Below are 15,220 nucleotides of genomic sequence, written 5' to 3' on the forward strand. Positions count from 1 at the left end.
GCAGTGTTCAGAAAAACATAGCATCAAACAGTATTGCTTCAAAAGACAGGTGGGATTCAGGATCTGTGGGTAAAAATGTATAATTTTAGCCTCCACTGTAGGAGGGACAATAATGTTAATGACATAAAGGATATGTGATTTACAGAAAGGGCAAACTGTAGCTTTTTAGTTGACCAGTTTTATGATATTATGTGACAAATCATTTTTAGATGAAGATAAAGATACAGATATGGATGAAGATGATACAGTGCATTATGATGCTGAGGGTAAGCCATAAGCTCTACATCAGCAATAAAAAGTATTAAAATATGGACTATACATACATACACAGATACGCACAGACATACTGTACATACACACATACATCCATACATACATACAGAAATACATACATACCGTATATGCACACACAAACATACTGTATATGATGATGTTCGTCCTTCGGGGTCAAAGATGACCATGACTTCAATTTGGTGGGTGGCATTTGTGCGTCCGGAGGTGACTAATGAGGCTATTCCAGGCTTTGAAGGTATGCCCACATGTCAGACACATGTGAGTAGGTGCTGTGGGGCGGCAATAGATCGAGCCTTCCACGCAGCTCGTTTCTTCTGGGCCTTGGTGATGTATTTCATCCCTGCTGCACATACGCCACTGGTGAGCTTTGCTGATCCTGAACAAGCAACTCCCAGGAGTTGAGATCAATTTCTAGGGTTTTGAGGGACACTTTGAGATTGCCCTTGAAGCATTTCTTCTGCCCCCCAGATGAGTGCTTGCCTTGGCACAGATCTCCATACAAAAACTGTTTGAGCAGTCGACTGTCTGGCATTCTGACAACATGGCTGGTCCATCTGGCTTGGGCTTTCTGCAGAAGAGTGTTAATGCTGGGAAGTCCAGCCCATGTTAGGACCTCCATGTTTAGGATTTTGTCCTGCTACTTGATATGAGAGAGTTTGCAGAGACAGGTCAAGTGAAAGTGATTGAGCTGCTTAGTGTGTCTGCTGTAGACAGTCCAGGTTTCACAGGCATAAAGTAGGGTGGTAAGTATTACAGTATGGTAGGTCTTCAGCTTAGTGGTAAGGCTGAGCCCTTTCCATTCCCAGACATTCTCATGAAGTCTCCCAAAAGCAGTGCTGGCCTTTGCAATCCTGTTGTTCACTTCAACATCTATATTCACTGCTTGGGAAAGGGTGCTGCCCAGGTAAACGAATTTGTCAACTGCCTTAATGTTCTGCCCATTCACTGTAATATGTGGTTCTTGGTAGGGCCTTCCAGGCATGGGCTGGTACATTACCTCAGTCTTTTAGGTGCTGATAGTGAGACTGAAGTTGTCATAGGCTTGTGGAAGAACAGTCCACTTCGTACTGCATCTTCTGCTCTGCACAGATGTTGAGGGCACAGTCATCAGGAAACAGAAAGTCTTGGATGACCATCTCCTTCACCTTGGTGATGGCCTGCAGGCACCTGAGGTTGGACAGGTATCTGAGGCATATCCCATCCTGATGATCTTGGAAGGCATCTGTCAGCATGGCAGAGAAGACCATGCTAAAGAGTGTAGGGGCAAGAACACTGCCCTGCTTCACACGATTTGTTACTGAGACTGCCTCCGACTCATCACCATCATTCAGTACTTTGACCATCATGCCATTGTGGAACTGCTGCACTATCGTGATGAACTTGCTGGGACAGCCAAACTTCTCCGTTATCTTCCATAGGCCTTCTCTACTGACCGTATCAAAGGCCTTTGTCAGATCAACAACAGGTCACTGTGTTGCTCTTGGCACTTTTCCTGAAGCTGCCATGCAGCAAATATCATGTCCACTGTTCACCGTTCAGCATGGAAGCCACACTGGCTTTCAGGGAGGAGGTCCTGATCGAGGTGTTGAAGAAAGTGATTGAGCATGATACGAGCCAGGATCTTTCCTGTTATGGACAGGATGGAGATGCCATGGTGGTTATCACATGACCGGTGGTCTCCTTTCCTCTTGTAGATGTGGACTATATTTGCATCCTTAAGCTGTTGTGGGACCTGTCCAGCATTCCACATGGATTGAAAGAGCTCAGTCAGTTTCTGCATTATAGCTGGGCCTCTTGCTTTGTAAACTTCAGCAGGGATAGCATCTGATCCTGGTGCTTTGCCACAGAATGCTTGATGGCTTTTCTGACTGCATCTTCTGTGGGGAGGTTGTAGAGGTCCATGTTGATTTCCACCTGTGGTATGCGTGTAATGACCTTGTTGTTGATGTCAGCAGGACAGTTGAGGACATGGTTGAAATGTTCAGCCCGCCGCTCCAAAATCTGCTTCTTCTCTGTCAGTAGCTGGGTCCCATCTCCACTGAGGAGGGGAGAAGATCCAGACGGTTGGGGGCCATAGATAGCCTTCAGGGCATCATAGAATCACTTGCTGTTGTGGCTATCTGCATAGCCCTGGATTTCATCTGCCTTCATGCTGGGCCAGGCATCTTGCATCTTACAAAGCTTCTTCTGCAGTTTTTGCCTTATGCTGGCAAAGGCGTCTTTCTTTGCTTGTGAAGAGGGATCATCCTGGTGAGCTTTGAACAGTTTGTTTTTCTGACAATAATGTTGTTGTTATTCTCATCGAACCAGTCTTAGGTTTTGCGAGTAGCTGGTCCGAGGTGTTCAAGGGCAGAAGAGTACACTGCATCTCTAAAGGCTGCCCACTGCTCTTCAATGTTGTCCTGATCTAAAGATATATTAGGCAACCTAATATTCAGGTCACTGGCGAATTCCTCTGCCATTTTGCTGTTCTTCAGCCTGGAGATGTTGATTCGCTTTGCAGTCTTCTAGCCTTGGGGTCTTCGAGTGGGCAGAATGTGAAGTTTGCACTTGGATACAATGAGAAGATGATCAGTCCAGCAGTCAGTGCCACACATGGTTTTGTCACTCTCACGTCCTGCCTGTCCCTCTTCCTGGTAATAATATAATCAATCAGATGCCAATGTCTGGAATGAGGCTGTATCCAAGATGTCTTGTTACAGTAGAGAGTTGAAATAGAGTGTTGGTAAATGATAAGATCAAGAGCAGCGCATGTTCTGAGGAGCAGTAAGCCATTGCTGTGACACTTTCCAATGCCTTGTCTTCCTATGATCCCTTTCCAGATCTGGTGATCAGATCCCACTCTGGCATTGAAGTCTCTGAGAAAGAAGAACTTCTCTGACTGTGGGACTGCTGCAATGATGGCGTCATGTTCTTTGTAGAATTTATCCTTGATGTCCTCTGAGTTAGCCACTGTGGGAGCATAAGAACTAACCAACATTGCATTCTTCTTGCCTCCAGGTGAGAGCTGAAGTGTCTCGTCTCGTCTCGTCTTCTTCCGCTTATCCAGGACCGGGTCGCGGAGGCAGCAGTCTAAGCATGGAAGCCCAAACTTCCCTTTCCCCAGACACCTCGGCCAGCTCCTCGGGAAGAACACCGAGGCGTTCCCAGGCCAGCCGAGAGACATAGTCCCTCCAGCGTGTCCTGGGTCTTCCCCGGGGCCTCCTCCCGGGGGGACATGCCTGGAACACCTCCCCAGGGAGGCGTCCAGGAGGCATCCGAAAAAGATGCCCGAGCCACCTCAGCTGGTTCCTCTCGATGTGGAGGAGCAGCGGCTCTACTCCGAGCTCCTCCCGAGTGACTGTGCTTCTCACCCTATCTCTAAGGGAGCGCCCAGCCACCCTGCGAAGGAAACTCATTTCAGCCGCTTGTATCCGCGATCTTGTTCTTTCTGTCATTACCCAAAGCTCATGACCATAGGTGAGAGTCGGAACGTAGATCGACCGGTAAATTGAGAGCTTCGCCTTTTGGCTCAGCTCCTTCTTCACCACGACGGACCGGTAAAGCGACCGCATCACTGCGGAGGCTGCACCGATCCGCCTGTCGATCTCACGCTCCATCCTTCCCTCACTCGTGAACAAGATCCCGAGATACTTAAACTCCTCCACTTGAGGCAGGACTTCTCCACCAACCTGGAGAGGGCAAGCCACCCTTTTCCGGTCGAGAACCATGGCCTCGGACTTGGAGGTGCTGATTCTCATCCCAGCCGCTTCACACTCGACTGCAAACCGCCCCAGTGCATGCTGAAGGTCCTGGTTTGAAGAAGCCAACAGGACAACATCATCCGCAAAAAGCAGAGATGAAATCCTGTGGTTCCCAAACAGGATTCCTTCCGGCCCCTGGCTGCGCCTAGAAATTCTGTCCATAAAAATTATGAACAGAACCGGTGACAAAGGGCAGCCCTGACGGAGTCCAACATGCACTGGGAACAGGTCTGACTTACTGCCGGCAATGCGAACCAGACTCCTGCTCCGTTCGTACAGGGACCGGACAGCCCTTAGCAAAGAGCCCCGAACCCCATACTCCCGAAGCACCCCCCACAGAATACCACGGGGGACACGGTCGAATGCCTTCTCCAGATCCACAAAGCACATGTGGACTGGTTGGGCAAACTCCCATGAACCCTCGAGCACCCTATGAAGGGTATAGAGCTGGTCCAGTGTTCCGCGACCAGGACGAAAACCGCATTGTTCCTCCTGGATCCGAGGTTCGACTATTGGTCGAATTCTCCTCTCCAGTACCCTGGAGTAAACCTTCCCTGGGAGGCTGAGAAGTGTGATTCCCCTATAATTGGAGCACACTCTCTGGTCCCCTTTCTTAAAAAGAGGGACCACCACCCCAGTCTGCCACTCCAGAGGCACTGTCCCCGACCGCCACGCGATGTTGCAGAGGCGTGTCAACCAAGACAGCCCCACAACATCCAGAGACTTGAGATACTCAGGGCGGATCTCATCCACCCCCGGTGCCCTGCCACCGAGGAGCTTGCAAACCACCTCAGTGACTTCGGCTTGGGTAATGGACGAGTCCACCTCTGAGTCATCAGCCTCAGTCTCCTCAGTGGAAGACATGACGGTGGGATTGAGGAGATCCTCAAAGTATTCCTTCCACCGCCCGACAATGTCCCCAGTCGAGGTCAACAGCTCCCCACCCGCACTGTAAACAGTGTTGGCAGAGTACTGCTTCCCCCTCCTGAGGCGCCGGACGGTTTGCCAGAATTTCTTCGAGGCCGACCGATAGTCCTTCTCCATGGCCTCCCCGAACTCCTCCCAGTTCCGAGTTTTTGCCTCCGCAACTGCCCGAGCTGCAGCACGCCTGGCCTGCCGATACCCGTCGGCTGCCTCAGGAGTCCCGGAGGTCAACATGGCCCGATAGGACTCCTTCTTCAGCTTGACGGCATCCCTTACTTCCGGTGTCCACCACCGGGTTCGGGGATTGCCGCCACGACAGGCACCGGAGACCTTGCGGCCACAGCTCCGAACAGCTGCGTCCACAATGGAGGTAGAGAACATGGTCCACTCAGACTCAATGTCCCCCGCCTCCCTCGGAAGCTGGGAAAAGCTCTCCCGGAGGTGGGAGTTAAAGACCTCCCCAACAGAGTGCTCGGCCAGACGTTCCCAGCAGACCCTCACCATACGTTTGGGCCTGCCAGGTCTGTCCAGCTTCCTCCTCCGCCAGCGGATCCAACTCACCACCAGGTGGTGATCAGTTGACAACTCAGCCCCTCTCTTCACCCGAGTGTCCAAGACATAGGGTCGGAGATCAGATGACACGACTACAAAGTCGATCATCGACCTCCGACCTAAGGTGTCCTGGTGCCACGTGCACTTATGGACACCCCTATGCTCGAACATGGTGTTCGTTATGGACAAACTGTGACTAGCACAGAAGTCCAATAACAAAACACCACTCGGGTTCAGATCGGGGAGGCCGTTCCTCCCAACCACGCCCCTCCAGGTGTCACTGTCATCGCCCACGTGAGCATTGAAGTCCCCCAGTAGCACAATGGAGTCCCCAGTCTGAGCACCCCTCAGTACCTCTCCCAGGGACTCCAAGAAGGCCGGATACTCTATACTGCTATTTGGCCCGTAGGCACAAACAACAGCAAGAGCCCTCTCCCCAATCCGAAGGCGCAGAGAGGCGACCCTCTCGTTCACTGGGGTAAACTCCAACACATGGCGGCTGAGCTGGGGAGCTATAAGGAAGCCCACACCAGCCCGCCGCCGCTCACCATGGGCGACTCCAGAGAAGTGGAAAGTCCAGCCCCTCTCGAGGAGCTGGGTTCCAGAGCCCAAGCTGTGCGTGGAGGTGAGCCCGACTATCTCTAGCCGGTACCTCTCAACCTCCCGCACAAGCTCAGGCTCCTTCCCCCCCAGCGAAGTGACATTCCATGTCCCAACAGCCAGCCGCTGTGTCCGGGGGTCAGGTCGTCGAGGCCCCTGCCTTCGACTGCCACCCAATCCACACTGCACCAAACCCCTACTGCTACCTCTGTGGGTGGTGAACCCACAGGAGGTCGGGCCCACGTCGCCTCTTCGGGCTGAGCCCGGCCGGGCCCCATGGGCAAAGGCCCGACCACCAAGCGCTCGCATACGAGCCCCAACCCCGGGCCTGGCTCCAGGGTGGGGCCCCGGCTGCGTCCTACCGGGCGACGTCACGGTCCTGGATTTTTTCTCCATAGGGGTTTTTTGGTGAACTGCTCTTGGTCTGGCCTGTCACCTAGGACCTGTCTGCCTTGGGAAACCCTAACAGGGGCATAATGCCCCCGACAACATAGCTCCTAGGATCATTCAAGCACACAAACCCCTCCACCACAATAAGGTGGCAGTTCTAGGAGCTGAAGTGTCATCAGGCAATTGGCCTCCGAGAGTTTGATAAGTTTCTGGGCGAGGTGGGACTTTACAGCAAATCCAACACCTGCCTCTCGCCATTCAGTGCTGCTCCAACCACTCCAGAAGAAGGTATAATCACCACCACATTCCATGAGCTGACCCTTGTCTGCTAGACATGTTTCGCTGAGGGCAGCTATGTCTACATTATAGCAAGCTAGTTCCATGGTGACTAGTGCAGTTCTTCTCTCTGACCTGTCTGCTTTGAGGTTATCCAATAGAGTGTGCACGTTCCATGTGCCAAGGTTGAGTACCTTCACTATCTTATTTGTTTTCTTATTTGTTGTATTTTGACCACTGAGTGGGATTCTGGCCAGCCGTGGTGTGCTGGCTAGGGTGAGGTGAAGCAGACTATGTTTGGGGCACCTTTTCTAGCCCCTTCCTCCATGGAGGTGAGCAGAGTGAATCCTAAACAGAGCTGCTCAGACACCCGGGGGCTGCCGAAATCCGCTGCTGCTTCGTTCCAGCAGAGAGCGACCCTAGGCCCTGGGCCGCCTGTGTGCAGGTTTGTGACTATAGCTTCCAGTGTTTCCACATCTGCTGCTTCGCCATCACCACAGGACTTGAATTTGAATTTAAGTCATGACTTGCACATGACTTGGATTAGAGTGAGGGAGAGTTGCGCAGCCATCAGCCTCGCTCTCTCATCCCGATCTAACTGGGTCCAGGGGCAAGACAGAATCAAGATGGCTGGAGCTAGATTGGGATGCAATGGATGGCCAACAGTGTTCTACATGTTGCACTGTGTCCTGATCATGCTCCACAAATGCTTTGCTGGGTCTGCCTTCCTACCCATTGAACCACCAGGTGGTGGTCTCCTCCGCACAGTCTGCCGAGTCCAGTTTTTGGTCATAACCCTGACTGGGGGAGCAAGGGATTGCTAATGCTTGCTCAAGGCACCACCCCAGGCTAGTGGAGGGAAGGAGGCTACTCCATTGCATGGGGGCCAAGGACAGCACATGCCCACTGCCCTAAAACAAATTCTTCTAAGACAGTTTGTCCTGTACATACAAACATACACACACATACATGCTGTACATACATACACACATACATAAATACATACATACTGTACACACACAGCTCTGAAAAAAATTAAGAGATCACTGCAAAATTATCAGTTTCTCTGGTTTTACTCTTTATAGGTATGTGTTTGAGGAACATGAACATTTTTGTTTTATTTCATAAACTACTAACATTTTCCCCAAATTCCACTTAAAATATTGTCACTTAGAGCATTTAATTGCAGAAAATGACATCTGGTTAAAATAATTTAAAAAAAAATGAAGTGTTTTCAGACATTGAATAATGCATAGAAATCAAGATCATATTCAATTTTAAACAACAGAATACGAATCTTTGAACTGAGGATGAGTTCAGAAATCAATATTTGGTCAAATACTGGCATTTAATCACAGCTTTCATGTGTCTTGGCATGTTCTCCACCACTCTTTCACATTGCACTTGGGTGACTTTTTGCTGCTCCTGGCACAAAAATATTGCCAACTCACCTTTCTTTGATGGCTTGTGACCATCCATCTTCCTCTTGATCATATTCCAAAGGTTTTCAGTGGGGTTCAGATCTGGAGATTGGGCTGGCCATGACAGGGTCTTGATCTTGTGGTCTTCCATCCACATCTTGATTGACCTGGCTGTGTGGCATGGAGCATTGTCCTGCTGGAAAACCCAATCCTCAGAGTTAGGGAACATTGTCAGAGCAGAAGGAAGCAAGTTTTCTTCCAGGATAACCTTGTACATGGCTTGATTCATGTGTCTTTCACAAACAAAAATCTGCCCCCTTCCAGTCTTGTTGAAGATCATCACCAATCCTCCACTAAATTTCATAGTGGGTGTGAGACACTGTTGCTTGTAGGCCTCTCCAGGTCTCCATCTAACCATTAGACAACCAGGTGATGAGAAGCTGAAAATCAGACTCATCAGAGAAGATGACCTTACTCCAGTCCTCTACGGTCCAATCCTGATGGTCTTTAGCAAATCTCAGCCTGGTTCATCTTTGCTTCTCATTGATGAAGGACTTTTTTCTACCTTTGCATGACTTCAACCCTGACAGGAAGAGTCTGTTTAGAATCGTCCATGCCATGCACTTAACCCCAGCTACCATTTGCCATTCTTTTTGTAGGTCACTTGATGTCATCCTATGTTTGTTGAGTGACATTCGAAGGAGTTGACGATTATTCCAGTCAGTGGAGAGTCGTTTTCGCACTCTGACAGTCTGTAACTTTGTTGTCCCCAATGTCTGCTGCTTGCCCTTGTCCTTATGAACTGCTGCGTTTGAAATTTTGAGGATGGAAGCAACCTAATGCACACTGTATCCTTCTGCCAGTAAAGCCAAAATTGAACCTTTCTTTTTCTCACTCAAAACTTTCTTTTTAACTTTTTTGGCATGATGAATAGATATTTTTGTATTCCACTTAAATTTAAAGTACTACTACCACTGTTTTTGCCATCCAAACTGGTCCATAAACAGCACTGGTTTTTGCACTTTTCCTCTTTAAATAAAATTTGGTTTAGATGATCACCTAATCAGTACCTCATTGAGTAAAATGAGGTGTGCATGTTCTGGAATTCCAGCACAGAAACTGGATTGAAATGGCTGCCAGACATAGAGATGCTGATATAAGAAAAAAATTTAAGTGGTCTTTTAATTTTTTCCAGAGCTATACAAAACACAAGCACGCACACATACACACACACACACACACACACATACATACATACATATATATATATATATATATATATATATATATATATATATATATATATATATATATATATATATATATTACACACACACACACACACACAGTGGTGCTTGAAAGTTTGTGAACCCTTTAGAATTTTCTATATTTCTGCATAAATATGACCTAAAACATCATCAGATTTTCACACAAGTCCTAAAAGTAGATAAAGAGAACCCAGTTAAACAAATGAGACAAAAATATTATACTTGGTCATTTATTTATTGAGGAAAATGATCCAATATTGCATATCTGTAAGTGGCAAAAGTATGTGAACCTTTGCTTTCAGTATCTGGTGTTACCCCCTTGTGCAGCAATAATTGCAACTAAACATTTCCGATAACTGTTGATCAGTCCTGCACACTGGCTTGGAAGAATTTTAGCCCATTCCTCTGTACAGAACAACTTCAACTCTGAGATGTTGGTGGGTTTCCTCACATAAACTGCTCGCTTCAGGTCCTTCCACAACATTTCGATTGGATTAAGGTCAGTACTTTGACTTGGCCATTCCAAAACATTAACTTTATTCTTCTTTAACCATTCTTTGGTAGAATGACTTGTGTGCTTAGGGTCATTGTCTTGCTGCATGACCCACCTTCTCTTGAGATTCAGTTCATGGACAGATGTCCTGACATTTTCCTTTAGAATTCGCTGGTATAATTCAGAATTCATTGCTCCATCAATGATGGCAAGCCAGTCTGGCCCAGATGCAGCAAAACAGGCCCAAACCATGATACTACCACCACCATGTTTCACAGATGAGATAAGGTTCTTGTGTTGAAATGCAATTTTTTCCTTTCTCCAAACATAGCGCTTCTCATTTAAACCAAAATTGTTCTATTTTGGTCTCCTCCATCCACAAAATATTTTTCCAATTGCCTTCTCGTTTGTCCACTTGGTCTTTAGCAAACTGCAGACGAGCAGCAATGTTCTTTTTGGAGATCAGTGGCTTTCTCCTTGCAACCCTGCCATGCACACCATTGTTGTTCAGTGTTCTCCTGATGGTGGACTCATGAACATTAACATTAGCCAATGTGAGAGAGGCCTTCAGTTGCTTGGAAGTTACCCTGGGGTCCTTTGTGACCTTGCCGACTATTACACACCTTGCTCTTGGAGTGATCTTTGTTGGTTGACCACTCCTGGGGAGAGTAACAATGGTCTTGAATGGAGCACTTGCATGTGACGTCACAGCCGATCCAGATTGTGACAGACGCCATCTTGTCGGTCAAACGCCATATTTCCGCCTTCTACTTCTACTTCTGGTTCTACTTCTGCTTCTACTTCTACCTTTTCTTCTGGAAAAACCTACTATATACAATTCTACTACAACGGCTGCGGCTACAAGCTCTCCCTACCTGTGCACGTTTTTTATGTTTTTTGTGTGTATTTTTGCGTGTTGTTCGTCTGTACTGGACTTCAATATCCACTACAACCGTATGGACTTACTGGACAATGGTTTCCAGCAGAAAATGACGGTTTGTAGCGATTTCCATCGCATGCACAACATTCCGGACGAGATAGCGAGACCAGCGGGGTCTCCGTGGATTGTTATTGGAAGCAAAGCTAAGGAGGCAGCGCCGGGAGCGGAAGCAAAAGCGAGGCTGCAGAGCCGGCCTGTTGACTGAGCTCAGAAAACAGCCACTCAAATCTCCACTGCTAAGCCTCTACCTCTCCAACGCCAGGTAAACAAGATGGACGATTTGGAATTACAGCTGGAATTACCTTATTCTATTCTATAATCGGCTGGTCAGTGCTATACTCAATACTTAAGTGACTTACCCATCCAGTGAGGATCATTTTCTTGTTTACAAGATGCCACATCTGAGTCGCTGACAAATCCTGAATTTCTGTAAAGATAACTGTCCAGAGATTTATAAGCACGCAGTGCTTCACCACTGAACAGCGAGGGAAAGTTGATGAGGTAATTATACACGTCTGGGTATTCCACCTCTGGCAGTTCCATATCCACTGACACGGTCGTGAAAACTCCGTCCGGTAAGCCATAAGGGTCACTAATCTGTAGATCGTTTATTTTAGACATATATCTAGTTATCTGTTCAATAGAAAAATGAGCCGTGTAGTCCGTCGGTTGAAATTGATCCATTCTGTACAGCTTTTAACAATAAACATTGTCGCAAAGCAGCTTTACAGAATTTGAACAACTTAAAACATGAGCTAATTTTATCCCTAATCTATCCCCAATGAGCAAGCCTGTGGCAACGGTGGCAAGGAAAAACTCCCTCAGATGACATGAGGAAGAAACCTCGAGAGGAACCAGACTCAAAAGGGAACCCATCCTCATTTGGGCAACAGCAGACAGCATGACTATAATATTAACAGTTTTAACATGAAGTCAGTTTCGTTGATGTTATAAACTCTTCAAACTCTGTCATCCCATTGATTGAAAACACTTGACTCTAATTTCACCTTCAAATTAACTGCTAATTCTAGAGGTTCACATACTTTTGCCACTCACAGATATGTAATATTGGATCATTTTCCTCAATAAATAAATGACCAAATATAATATTTTTGTCTCATTTGTTTAACTGGGTTCTCTTTATCTACTTTTAGGACTTGTGTGAAAATCTGATTTTATATATATATATATATATATATATATATATATATATATATATATATATATAATTTGTGTGTGTGATTGAGAGAGAAGATATTACACAGTTGTGTGAAGATATGAAGTTTATCTTCGAGTGATTCATGAGTGAGCGAAGTGAATGAATGAAAATAATTTTAAACACAAAAAGATAAACTTCATATCTTCACATCACTGTGTAATTTTGTTTATTATATGGACACATCCATAAAAAATATGCAAGTTAATCAAAATAATTTTAATTTTGAAGCCGTTTGCCATTTTGACAATGCACATCCAGTCAGCAGGAAAGCCCTGGGAGTGATGTCATTGGAGTGAAATATCAGGAAATATATCACTCAGATCCACGATGTATTGCATTTTAAAAATGTGAGTTTTTCAACATGAGAAGATAAACTTTATATCTTTAAGCCAGCATCTGATGCTGCTTTCATTATATAAACACATTCACAAACCAGAAGTACCCAAATTTATCAAAACAATTCATTGATTTTCTCACAAGTGAGATATAGAGATATATGTCACAATTTTGGATCTCCATGTTCCAGATGTACAGTGGTGCTTGAAAGTTTGTGAACCCTTTAGAATTTTCTATATTTCTGCTTAAATATGACCTAAAACATCATCAGATTTTCACACAAGTCCTAAAAGTAGATAAAGAGAACCCAGTTAAACAAATGAGACAAAAATATTTTACTTGGTCATTTATTTATTGAGGAAAATGATCCAATATTACGTATCTGTGAGTGGCAAAAGTATGTGAACCTCTAGGATTAGCAGTTAATTTGAAGGTGAAATTAGAGTCTGGTGTTTTCAATCAATGGGATGACAATCAGGTGTGAGTGGGCACCCTGTTTTATTTAAAGAACAGGGATCTATCAAAGTCCGGTCTTCACAACACGTTTGTGGAAGTGTATCATGGCACGAACAAAGGTGATTTCTGAGGACCTCAGAAAAAGCGTTGTTGATGCTCATCAGGCTGGAAAAGGTTACAAAACCATCTCTAAAGAGTTTGGACTACGCCAATCCTCAGTCAGACAGATTGTGTACAAATGGAGGAAATTCAAGACCATTGTTACCCTCCCCAGGAGTGGTCGACCAACAAAGATCACTCCAAGAGCAAGGCGTGTAATAGTCGGTGAGGTCACAAAGGACCCCAGGGTAACTTCTAAGCAACTGAAGGCCTTTCTCACATCGGCTAATGTGAATGTTCATGAGTCCACCATCAGGAGAACACTGAACAACAATGGTCTGCATGGCAGGGTTGCAAGGAGAAAGCCACTGATCTCCAAAAAGAACATTGCTGCTCATCTGCAGTTTGCTAAAGATCACATGGACAAGCCAGAAGGCTATTGGAAAAATGTTTTGTGGATGGATGAGACCAAAATAGAACTTTTTGGTTTAAATGAGAAGCGCTATGTTTGGAGAAAGGAAAACACTGCATTCCAGCATAAGAACCTTATCCCATCTGTGAAACATGGTGGTGGTAGTATCATGGTTTGGGCCTGTTTTGCTGCATCTGGGCCAGGACTGCTTGCCATTGTTGATGGAACAATGAATTCTGAATTATACCAGCGAATTCTAAAGGAAAATGTCAGGACATCTGTCCATGAACTGAATCTCAAGAGAAGGTGGGTCATGCAGCAAGACAATGACCCCAAGCACACTAGTCATTCTACCAAAGAATGGTTAAAGAAGAATAAAGTTAATGTTTTGGAATGGCCAAGTCAAAGTCCTGACCTTAATCCAATGGAAATATTGTGGAAGGACCTGAAGCGAGCAGTTCATGTGAGGAAACCCATCAACATCCCAGAGTTGAAGCTGTTCTGTACGGTGGAATGGGCTAAAATTCCTCCAAGCCGGTGTGCAGGACTGATCAACAGTTATCGGAAATGTTTAGTTGCAATTATTGCTGCACAAGGGGGTCACACCAGATACTGAAAGCAAAGGTTCACATACTTTTGCCACTCACAGATATGTAATATTGGATCATTTTCCTCAATAAATAAATAATCAAGTATAATATTTTTGTCTCATTTGGTTAACTGGGTTCTCTTTATCTACTTTTAGGACTTGTGTGAAAATCTGATGATGCTTTTGGTCATATTTATGCAGAAATATAGAAAATTCTAAAGGGTTCACAAACTTTCAAGCACCACTGTAGCTTGAAAAAAAAATACAAGTGGTGTATTTCCCTATAAAACATTGTAACTTGTTACTATGTCTATTTGACAGCAGTATTAGGTAAGATGATAAGAACTCAAACCTGTTAGGTTATAGAGAACTGAAACTTGTCTCTTGACAGCAATCCCATTTGATGTACCGGACCAGCCAGATCATCTGGATGACACACCACAAGGTATGTGTCAGACAAGTGTGTTATGTTAATTTACAGCAGAAATGATAGAATGTTCTAATCAGAAAACAACTTCTAAAAACAGAGGAAAATAACATATAATTCCTCTTGCTCTGACTCATGTCCACAGTTGTATATTGTATGAGTGGTAGAAATGTACAAGAAGCTGCAGAATAATTTTCTATTCTATCCTATTCTATTCTTCAGGGTCTCTTGTTGGTAGCAATAATGCTTCTCTAAGCTCCTAGCACCCAGAATATCACTGGATGAAACAGTTTAACAGGTAACTGATTTGAAGATCAAATTACAAGAGTCCTCCTACTCTTATGTAACAGTGATCACTGACCAGAATAATTCTTGTATTTTTTTAAATTTCCTATGCAGGGTCATTATGGTGAAATACTAAAAGACAAGCAACTGAAGTCACTGTGCTAACCAGCCATTTTGATTCCCTATTAACATGACATTTTATAACCTTCTATTCCATCTCATGAAGGGTTCTTGGATGGAAAATAAATTATTCTGTGTGATGTACATTATGTTCCTTATAACTCTGACAGTCTTAATTCTGTAACTGAAAAAAGCAACATTTGCCATTGTTGTTTAATTTGTGAAGAAACTTAGAGGTCAAAAATATTTCTTTTCAATGAAACATAGAAAGTTTGAAACTTGGTAGTCACCAGTATAATGTTTGTATTTTTGTTCTACACTGGTAAAGACAAAAATCAATGCTCAGTGGCTTTTCCACAATCATGTCTGTTGCCCT

At 45.3% G+C, this 15,220-nt stretch overlaps 1 protein-coding gene across 3 annotated transcripts in view; it reads left to right on the forward strand.

The window, feature by feature from the left end:
* stm (starmaker) overlaps window positions 1–14,976 on the forward strand; it is a 31,710-nt gene extending 16,734 nt beyond the window's left edge. For all 3 annotated transcript variants that reach the window (XM_060942136.1, XM_060942138.1, XM_060942137.1), the window contains 4 exons: window positions 210–266; window positions 14,404–14,457; window positions 14,662–14,737; window positions 14,839–14,976. In XM_060942136.1, coding sequence (XP_060798119.1) covers window positions 210–266; window positions 14,404–14,457; window positions 14,662–14,702 — 152 coding nt within the window. In that variant the 3' untranslated portion in view covers window positions 14,703–14,737; window positions 14,839–14,976. The remainder of the gene's footprint in view (window positions 1–209; window positions 267–14,403; window positions 14,458–14,661; window positions 14,738–14,838) is intronic.
* The last annotated feature ends 244 nt before the right edge of the window (window positions 14,977–15,220 follow it).

This window comes from Neoarius graeffei, chromosome 16 (genome assembly GCF_027579695.1).
Source record: "Neoarius graeffei isolate fNeoGra1 chromosome 16, fNeoGra1.pri, whole genome shotgun sequence".
Classification (NCBI taxonomy): domain Eukaryota; kingdom Metazoa; phylum Chordata; class Actinopteri; order Siluriformes; family Ariidae; genus Neoarius; species Neoarius graeffei.